The following is an 11,082-nucleotide window of genomic DNA, read 5'->3' on the forward strand; positions in this document are numbered from 1 at the left end:
AGCTGCATAATCATTTCTAAAACTTCAGTACAAGTCAAGCCCTTTCTCATGTTGCTTGCTGCTCTTCTCACCATTAAATGACCAGCACAATGGCATGCAAGTGTTTAAATCCACGTACTTTGCTTTTGTTTAGTCTATACTTATCACCACCATCAAAAGGCATCAGGTGCATAAATGCACTTTTTTTTACTCCATGTAGTTCTGAGAGCTGAGGTGTAAATTTAGATTTTCTCAAATACATCAAGGTAAGTGCGCAAAGGTCTCTCTCACACACACACTCTCTCTCTCTCTCTCTCTCTCTCTCTTTCTCACACACACACACACACACACACACATACACACACAATATAAAATGCTGTTATATTCCATATAGCTTCATATACAAGTCAGAAACTAAGCTTTTGTTGCACAGAAAAAAATTAAATCTAATGCTGCACAAAAACTAAAAATGCATCAATGCCAATGTTGCTACTAATCTTTGACATGCCCAAGACTGTTATAAAAAGTAAAAAAAAAAATCCAGCCACAATTACTTTTATATTTAAAATAAGTCATTTTGTGTGTTTTTTCCCCCCAAAACCAGTGACATCATTTATGAACTTGGCAATTAAAGAGTTAAAATCTTGGATTTTTTAAAAACATTTGGTAGTTTTGATCAGGACTGAAGTTGATTAACAGATTTATGCAAAAAAAACTGAGAAAAAAATATGAATCAGACACATTTTTACAGCAGTTTAATTGAGTGGATGTTTTCATCCCGAACATACCGAAAGGGTAGTGAATTTGAACAATGCACAAGGGTTAAATCTTCAACATTTTTGGAAACACTTAAAGGGACAGTTCACACAAAAATGCATAGTCTATCATTTACTCAAACTCAGATATGAGTTTCTTTCTTCTGTTGAGCACAAAAGAAGATATTTTGAAGATTGTTGGTAACCAAACAGTTGACGGTAGCTATTTAGTTCACAGTATTTGTTACATGCAATGGAAGTCAATGGCTACCATCAGCTGTTTGGCCACCAACATTCTTCAAAATATCTTCTTCTGTGCCCAACAGAAGAAAGAAACTCATACAGGTTTGAAACAACATGAAGGTGAGTAAATGATGACAGAATGTTAATGTTTTAACAATTCTGGTTCATTTAAAATAATTACAGAACAGTTTCCTGGTGAATTAGTAGACGATAATAAAACATTAAGCCATGAGAGACTGTTAGTTACTGGTACGGATGTGAATCACAGTGCCTAGAACTCTTAATTGTGGTAAAATAACTGTATTACACAGTCATTCCTAGCTTATTTCTTTTATAAAACATGCTTTTTATTTAATGGCAGCAGCATTACAATAGAAGACAACTTTGTTTAACAAATAGCTAATTTATTACTTATTTAGTACTAATTAAATTACATAAAGTTCTATAATACAGTTAATTATCCTAATTGCAGTATGATAACGATTGCCAAGTAACGTAACAACTATCCAATTACAATACAAGTTTTCCAGGATTAACTACAAATATTTTTACTGTAACTGAATCTGTCCTGACTCCTGCCCTCTGACCCCGGCAGCTGAAGACACGAGTGGGCACAGAGCTGCTGATCCAGTCTGAGATTGACACTGTTATTAATGAATGGTTCAGAGCGCTTTCTGAGACCATCAACACACATGTGAGCGAAATACACACACCGCACTGCACAAAATGATGGCATAAACAGCATACACCAATGTTCAAAGGTACATTGCAATGAGAATGCATGTGTTGTAGGCTTGGGAGTCTGATGAGGCCATTGAAGAGGACATGCCTGAGTCTCCTGGAACTGAGAAACACGACAAAGAGAAAGACCCCCGAGACTCAAAGAAAAACAGAGGTACAGAAGACATACATTTGTAAAAGAAATCATGACAACACAGGGTTTGATGAGTCGTGACGCACATCTGGGTGTTTGTGCACTAGTGAAGAACTCCAGTTTGGATTCGTCTGAGCAGAAGAAGACCAGAGTCAAACTGAAGAAGTTCCTCACACGGAGACCCACCTTGCAGGCTGTCAGGGATAAGGGCTACATAAAAGGTCAAATACACTGATATAAGCACATACAGCTTAAGAATTAGGAGTTATGGGCTTTAGTGAATGATCTACATAAAGAGGAGGTGGTTCTGTTAGAAGACACCTCTGGTAACCCTTCTGTCTGTTCTCAGATCAGGTGTTTGGCTGCAGTTTGACTGCCCTGTGTCAGAGAGAAGGCACTTCCGTACCTCATTTTGTCAAGATGTGCATCGAGCATGTGGAGAATACAAGTTTGTTTCATCAATTGGATTACTAATTACATTTTTGATGTGTCATTGTAGGACTACATTCACATCCTGTCTTAATTTCTCTGTATCTTTTTCTCAGGCTTGAGTGTTGATGGCTTGTACAGAGTCAGTGGAAACCTGGCTGTCATACAGAAACTGCGCTTTGCAATCAATCACGGTAGGGAAGAACTGCTTAGTTCTGAATGTAGTTTATTTTAAAATGATACAATCTCGCAAACAGCTCTCACACACCAGCGTTGTTATTGTTAGCCAAAAATGGAAAATACATTTAAAATAAATAAATAAATATTGTTTTAGTTAGTAAAATTAAATGGAACAATGAAAATTACAAATGTGTTGCCTTGGCAACTAACTGAAATAAAATATGTTTAAATAGAAGTACTAAAATTACTAAAACAAAAACTGAAATAAAAGAACTATATAGAAGTATATATAAAAAATATTATTAAAATGACAAAAGCACCCACAAATGTTTAGCTTTACAGTTAAATTGAAAGCTAAAAATGTACAAATAAAAGCCAATTCAAAATATTCGTAAATACTATGATACTAAATGAATGATATTGAAATAACAGTCAGGCAAATCTCCTATCCTGCAGGTAACAATTAAGTTTAAACAATCAGAGGATTGTAGAAAATGATTGGGTAACACTTTAAGGTGTCCGTGCTACACATTACATATACTTACTATTGTAATAATTAATTATGCATAATTACATGCAAGTAACCCTAAGCCAAACCTAAATCCTAACCTTACCATATAATAAGTGCATGTAGTTTATATATTACTCAGTACTTAAATGTATAATTACACTGTAGCAAGGACACCTTAAAAGAAAGTCAGCTTTGGTTTTTCCTTTCCAAACCATCATCATATGAAGGGTGTGTTTATTTGTCTGCAGATGAAAAGGTGGATCTGGAAGACAATAAATGGGAGGACATCCACGTGACTACAGGTGCTCTGAAGATGTTTTTCCGGGAGCTTCCAGAGCCTCTGTTCACTTACGCATCCTTTAATGACTTTGTTGAAGCCATCAGTGAGTACTTTTATTTCTCTGTCTGTTAGATGCTTTGATGTAAAATGAAGATGAAGTATAAAATATTCTTCACTGTTTCTCGGTCACTAATCAAAAGAATTTGGGATACTTCTGTAAACTCCTTTGTACAAATGTTCTTGCTTTTTTTTATGGACAACACACCATAATGTTTATGAAAGAAGTCTCTTATGCTTACCAAGGTTACATTTATTTGATTAAAAATACAGTAAAACAAGTCATATTGTGAAATATTATTGCAGTTTAAGACAGCTGTATTTTTATATAATTTTAATATACTTAAAAATTAAATTTTTCCTGTAATGGGATGGCAAAGCAAAATTTTCAGCAGCCATTATTGCAGTGAATTGTCACACAAGCCTTCAGAAATCATTCTAATATGGTGATTTGGTGATCAAGAAATATTTCTTTCTATTGTTAATGTTATGCTGCTTAATACTTTTGTGGAAACAGTGATATTTTTTTTCAAATGGAAATTTATTAGAACGATATGAAAGTATTTGCTGTCACTTTTGATCAGTTTAATGAATTGTTGCTTGATAAAAGTGTTAATTTCTTTAGTGACCCCAAACTTTTGAACAGTAGTGTACAAAATGCTCTTTTTATATTCTTTTCGGTAAGGGTACAGAATGGACATTGCTTTTATTATTCACCAAGAAAACTAATAAAGCATTAGCCACAAGAGGGAGCAGTTTGACTTGGGAATCGTTTTTCTTGCCATTCCCAAACTTGGATCATCAGTAGCATCTCAACCGCATCCTAATCCTGCTTTTTTCATTTTGCTTACATTTCAGAGCACTCAGATTACAAGCAGCGAGTCCAGTCCATAAAAGATTTGCTTAAACAGTTGCCAAAACCCAATCAGGAAACAATGAAAGTGTTATTCAAACACCTGAAAAGGTAAGGAATTGCTCCTGTCGTTGTTTGAAATGGAGCTTCAGTATATTACTCACCGGCCCTTCATTGCAAGGATGGATTTGTCATTTTGAGTTAAAAGGCCTTTCTTTCCAAACCATCATCATTCATTATTGAGGGCCATGCTGGTGTGTGTGATTGTTAGAGGTGAGGAGGGTGTGGTCGGTGCCTCTATCCAGTTATCTCACTGTATCCATTACTGGGACAGACCTGGAGACTAGCCAACTACATCATTATGAGAGAGAGAGAGAGATGTGGAGCAGGAGAGAGGGACAGGAAGAGTCTGAAAGGAGGGTGTACACCACATCCTACTGATGCATTGCCATTGGCACTGGGGTGTGATGCACGAGCCACAGAGAGAGAGAGAGAGAGAAAGAGAGAGAGAGAGTCTTGAGAAATATTAAGAGCAGGAGACTGACAGAGAGAGAACACGAAGGGCTCGCTGTCTGTGATTGTGATGCAGTAGGAATGTTATTCAGTTAGTTAACAGCCTGTGTAAACAGAGAACGCAACTGTTATGTTGCTGATGTTCCAGCCTCTTTTACTAGATCTTGTGTAGTGTTGATCAGCATGAAGTGACATCCTCTTTGCAGCTCAAGACATGCCCATTTAGACAGGAAGAGACTGACTGACATGTAAAATGACCACTTACTTTGTTGCTACTAGGATTGCTCTCATATAAAAGATTTGGCCAGAACTAAATTTATATACTATTTTGCCTGAATTAAAAAATACGGTCAATAATTTTATGGTGAATTTAGGCATCACAACATTATAATGTAAATTATGAAAAATAGAATTTTTTTTTTTTTTTTAAAGATGCCTCTTATCTAAATTACAGTAAAAAGAGTAATATTGTGAAATATTATTATTAATATATAAATCACTGTTTTCTCATTTAATTTATTTTGAAATATAATTTATTTCCTGTAATGCAAAGCTGAATTTTTAGCATTCATTACTCATGTCCTTAGTGTCACATGACCTTTCAGAAATCATTTTCATATGCTGATTTGGTGGTCAAGAAACATTTCTGCTTAATATTTTTACTGCTTAATATTTTAGTTTTAGTTTTTTGATAAATAGAAAGTTTAAAAATAAAATTACAAATTAATTCAAATAGAAATCTATATTATAAATGTATTAACTGGCACTATTGATCAATTTAATTTGTCCTTCCTGAATAAGAGCTTTCGTTTATTCAGAATTTTGAAGAGTCGTGTATTTTAGCTTGCATCGTTTACTAGGGTGTTTTTAGGCATCATGCTGTTGTGATTCAAGAGTCACTGACTGGTGATATTATTTGATTGTAATTATGTTAAAAATATGTGATTTACCTGAAAGGAGATAGGAGTCCCTATTAGGGATGGGACAGTATGAAAATTTAATATCATGATTATAGTGACTAAAATTATCACGATTATCAATATTATCACGGTTTTGTTGAAACGAGATGAAAGTGTTCAAAAATAGTGGATGCTCACACTGAAAACATTTCAGCAAGTTTTATATTTAATAATCAACAACTAATAAAACAAGCAACTCTATGCACTTAATTTAAAGAAAGATTAAATTCTGTGGCATTTCCTTCCTTACAATGAAAAGTGTAGAAGCATAGTAAAGCATAGAAAAGTCACTGACTTTCGCCATTCCTTCTCGAAAAAAAACAAAAAAAACATTGTGCGCTGCGCTTGCGTCAGACTGTTGCTGGCTGGACATGATTTAATAGCGAGTTATTAAAACCGCGATAATCAAACACGGTTTTAATGATAATTCATTTTTAAACGATATTACTAACCTTCAGCACATTTTATCACGGTTATCAATAAAACCGGTTATCGTCCCATCCCTAGTCCCTATACTTGTAGATTTAGGTTTATGAAGCAACTTTTTATAACCATAAGTTGTTAACAGTACCTCTGTTATCACATCCATTCCAAATCTTAAAATAATGATGAGCTATAGAGCTGCTTCCTCAGTGGCAGGTGAGAGTCACATGAATCTTTAATCACTCCGGGCTTTCTTTAGGGAGTTGTCTTGTTCAGTCTGGTGAGGTCTGTTTGTTTCTACCTTAATTTTGCTCTCAGCATCATGCAGGGCATTGGTCAAAGTGTCCATTGGTTCCTCTGAGAGATTAGCTATAATCTTTTGTAAATCTGAAATGACAACACTTTATTTAGACGTGCCTGCACATGTACATGATTTTAAGGCAAATTCGGAGGTGTTTCTAGGGACAGCACCTTTACATTATCAGCATTCTTACTTCTGGCTTCTTTAAATCAACTTAAAGTTAAAATGAAGTGGGAAATAAACAAAGAAAACTCTATTTTCACACTACATATGGAGTGAACTATTTTCCCCATGTTGTTGTATGAGAGTGTGCCTTACTGTTTAATTCTAAACATCATTCCAGATCTGTAATGAGTCTCAGTTGTAATTGCTATATCAAACACGCTCAATGACATTTGCCATTTGCCTTTGCCTCCATTTGCATTTAAATGGCTCTTGGTCTACTGTAACCCAGAATGGAGGACGGAGGCATAGCATTCCAGAAAAATGATGGTTTGACATTTTGCTGTTGCGGGGAAAAGGCATCTGTATTTGTGTAATTTAAGCACAATACGCAAATATTTTTCCTAATGCAGAATCGCTGGCATTGAGCAGATTTGGCATTTTAATGTAGAGTGTGGTTACAATGATGGTTACGTTTTTAAGCATTTTACTGGAAAGAAAGACAAGACCCTTATTATTTCTCTTTTTTTCAGAGTGATAGATCATGGCGAGGTGAACAGGATGACTACCCAGAGCGTGGCTATCGTGTTCGGCCCAACCCTGCTGCGGCCGGAGATCGAGACGGGCAATATGGCGGTTCATATGGTCTATCAGAACCAGATTGTAGAACTCATCCTTCTAGAGTATGAGAACATTTTTGGCAGGTAGAACATCTCTGAGTGACACCACCTGAGAATCAATTCAGAGAACACAATGCCAAAAGTTTAATATCTGTACTATCATCACACAAAAACGCACCACCGCTGTGGACCAAGCTTAATAGAGTATATAAACAAACCTGAGTGGATCTACTGTGACATATGACTGGATATAAGCGAAGAAAATGAATACAGAAAGGTTCTGTATGCACTTAATATTTTTTTAAGTTTTTTTAAGATTTACTTTTTTTTTGGGATCGTCATTCCTTGGCTTAGAATAAGCTTGATGGACAGTTATGGATGGTAAACAGTCTCCATTATGCACTCTTTTTTTTTTTTGAGAAATGGGAATATTTCTAATAATTGGACACTGGAATGGACTTTATCTTGGCCAGTATTGACGACTAGAATGAAATCGTACACTTTCAAGTCTCACCAGATTGAGTTCTTTGCAGTGAAGTGTACAAAAGTAAAACTGATTTTGCGGTTTGATTTATTCAGACAACGTAACTGACTTGTATCTGGCCTCCTGAGGGCTCAGAGTTTTTGTTTTCTTCTTTTTTTTCCTGTGGAATAAGCTGAAAGTGCACTGTATTAGGAAACAGTATTATTTGACAATGACTACTGACCTGTGGATAATGGGGTCGATTTAATTGGACAATGATTAATAGTCAGTATTAGGACAGGAATCCTGTTTCAAATTGGATAGACTCTTGTTTTGTTATTTTCTCCATATCCACCCATGTTTGCCCTCCATCCACACCTCCCGAAAAGTTTACTGGAAAGACCGTGCACCTTTTTCCTTTAGGACTTCATGCTACTGGATAACAGACATGCTCATCACATCCTTTTAATTAGAAGACCCTCCCTTTAATGAAATATCAAGACTTTCACGTGTTTGAGGTCAAACCTGTGTTGTTTCCTTGAAATAAATGGACGTGTTGTGCTGAATTGTGTAACAGTATGCAGAGAACCAGATTGTTTTTCAGATGTGAAGCCAATGTGTCGTGTTGAGCTCTCAAGAACAGTCAGAGATCTCATCTCTAACCCGTGTATCTCTCAAGGCTTACAGGAAAAAGAAAGGTGAGATGCTTAGATCGGCATTTAGGCCTTACAGGGTTTCAGATCAATACAGAATATTCATCTCCTGTTTCCTGCTCTGGCCCTCGATGGAAAGGAGCTTGATAACAAATGGACAGGATGGTACTGGAAGTAGTACTGCGGTTAGTGTTAACTGAAGGTACGCATGGAAAACGCGATCTCGGTCTTCGTTTTTAACCAAATTCAGAAAACATATGTACAGATTAATTAAAAAAAAACTTGAACGTGTTATACAAAAAAAAGCCAATAATGAAGTGTGATGAAGTTGTGTGTCAATCAATAACAAGTGAAAAGATCTAATTTTGTTGATGTACAGATGAAGGAAATGAGTATTAGGTGGGACGGGGGAGGGGTGATGTCATCACGGATTTGTGAACTGCACACTTTGAATGTAATTTTCAGACTAACTGCTGTTTCTGAAATTGACGTCTAATCCTTATTAAAAAGACAAAACTCATGGATAATATTAAAGTGATAATGCCTGAGTTATTAGTCTAGTGTTTATTTGTATTCGTGTCGCCATTCATCTCAATATAGCAGGAACTGATTAATATGGAATGATGCGGGGAATGTTTGCTTCCTTTTAATACAATGATTTCAAATAAAAAAATTAATAAATCCTGTTTATTTGAGCAGATTGTGCAGCACTTTTCTGTATTATTAAACCTTTAGTCGGTAGCTTCAGTAAAACACTGTAGTTTGATTAGTTTGATTTAAATCACTTTCAAATCAATTTTTATGGTTTTGGGTTAGCTTTATGTAACCCACTCTGTTTTTCTAGACAGGGATCTATGAAAAAGAGACATGGAAAATGACAGATTAGTGACTGGGTGGAGATCAAATCAGACTCCTACTTGAATCCAGGAGCTAAAACAAGCAAGACTTTCCAAATGAGAAAACAATTAGCTCATATCCATAATTCATAGCTCTGACCACGCTCTGCTTCAGCCAGGGCCCCAGAGGTGTCTGAATTGCACACCATAAGCTCCTGCGTGTCTGTGGGGCAAAGGGGCCAGGAAAGCCCCTGGTCTTGTGTGTCCGTGGAGGCCAAAGTGTGGTGAGGAAATCTGATCAAGCCATTATGACCCATAAAACATTCATGACTTGACTCTTCTCTCTCTCCTTCTCTCTCTTTCTCTCTCTATGTGTCATTTTCTGTGTTGCACCTTCTTGGCAGCTGATCAGTACGAGTGACAGACTCACCAAGATCGACCAAGAGCATGTTTGTACCTAAAACGTTTAAGACTGAGGACTTTCATAACTATAATTGAGTCTTCTCTGGATTTGCTTCTTGAGGGATCCGTTTTCAAATATGCGTTTTGGAGCCCCAACTAAACTGAGTAATTGTGTTCATTAAAACAAACGTGGAAACATTTCACGCATTTGCTGCTCTCTGCAACCGCTCTGAAGTGCTGTAAGTTAAACCCCAGCTGAATAAGTCTATCAGATCTAGAGAAAAAGAAGAAATAAGCACAGCAACACAACTTGGAATAATTTGCATGTATGAAGAGAGCAGATGAAATTATTTTATTTGACAGGGTTACAACATTTATAGGGCTTCATATAAAGGTAAACTGTTTTCGTGGGCTGTAAATCTGTATGCATGCAGCCTGAATGACATTTATTGGGATGTCCTGGCAGCTGATAAGAGTCTGTCTGCTGTTACTTTAAGCTTTAAGTGTAGTAGAATGTGATATTATCAGGGTCCAAGATACCTCTTGTGCAAAATAATTGACCATTAATGCAAACATTGCACAGAGATGTAAACCACGCCGGATGATGCCGAAATCCATTTCCTCTCTCTAATTGGTTTTTATAAGTCAACTGTGTAAATATTGATGGTACTTTCATGTAAAGTTGTGCTTATTCCTCACTTGAGACACTCCTGAGGCTCCTGTGCTTAAATGCTCCATTTACAGAGTCTTTGCAAATACCATCTCAAGTATCCTTTAAAATAAACCCCAAATGCACACGGGCATTGGCTAAAGTAACCATAGGAGTACTTCAAATGATACCTGCCCATGCTTTGGCATTAATGAAGTTCACTTGGTTGGACTTGATTGTTTGTGCTTTGGGAAATTCAATGCATTTTAAATCGACACCTGCTTGTGGGATTTACATAAGGTAATTGCACCAAGCTGGAAATAGTATGTCTGCAATAGGGCCGTTCCTTCTTCTTGTGCACTAATACAATCAACCCCATTAAATAGGCCGTAAATATGGAGCTGCTGTATCATACGAGTCTGACAGATAATGGACCCCTCTGCATGCCCATTTACATTAACTATCCTGGGTGAAGCCTGATTGGTTTATCCGTACTCCATCATCTGACCCAGCATTAAGAGCTTGTAAATTCTGCAGGACAGAACACCTGAGGAACCTTGCCTAGAGTTTAATAGAGTGTGTGTGTGCCAATATGCAAAAATGGGTCATTATGCAAAATGCGCATCTCTTCCAGAGTGCCAAATAAGAAGTTCTCTTTTTTTGCAAGATTTAAAAAAATTCTGTCCAACAAATAAGATTTCAGTGTTCACATATGCACTGTTCCAAAGATTGCTTTGGGAAATGATGCCTCAAAAGTAAAAAGACTGTTATTTTAAAGTCTTTTAATGTCAAATTTAATAGTGACAGTGAAAGTAATAAGAAAACAAAAATGCTAGGTTTTATTTCCATAATTTTGTTCACGTGAAAATGTGCATATTTGCTAAAAAGACGTTCTACTGAACAAATAAAAAGAAAAAGTTTCAAATATTATTTAAACAAC

General features: G+C 36.2%; 1 protein-coding gene across 8 annotated transcripts in view; it reads left to right on the forward strand.

The window, feature by feature from the left end:
• LOC132121522 (rho GTPase-activating protein 12-like) overlaps positions 1-8,803 on the forward strand; it is a 48,013-nt gene extending 39,210 nt beyond the window's left edge. For all 8 annotated transcript variants that reach the window (XM_059531007.1, XM_059531006.1, XM_059531008.1 and 5 more), the window contains 8 exons: positions 1,573-1,671; positions 1,770-1,872; positions 1,959-2,072; positions 2,201-2,299; positions 2,397-2,474; positions 3,220-3,354; positions 4,167-4,272; positions 7,053-8,803. In XM_059531007.1, coding sequence (XP_059386990.1) covers positions 1,573-1,671; positions 1,770-1,872; positions 1,959-2,072; positions 2,201-2,299; positions 2,397-2,474; positions 3,220-3,354; positions 4,167-4,272; positions 7,053-7,227 — 909 coding nt within the window. In that variant the 3' untranslated portion in view covers positions 7,228-8,803. The remainder of the gene's footprint in view (positions 1-1,572; positions 1,672-1,769; positions 1,873-1,958; positions 2,073-2,200; positions 2,300-2,396; positions 2,475-3,219; positions 3,355-4,166; positions 4,273-7,052) is intronic.
• The last annotated feature ends 2,279 nt before the right edge of the window (positions 8,804-11,082 follow it).

The sequence above is a fragment of the Carassius carassius genome, chromosome 39 (genome assembly GCF_963082965.1).
Source record: "Carassius carassius chromosome 39, fCarCar2.1, whole genome shotgun sequence".
NCBI lineage: Eukaryota > Metazoa > Chordata > Actinopteri > Cypriniformes > Cyprinidae > Carassius > Carassius carassius.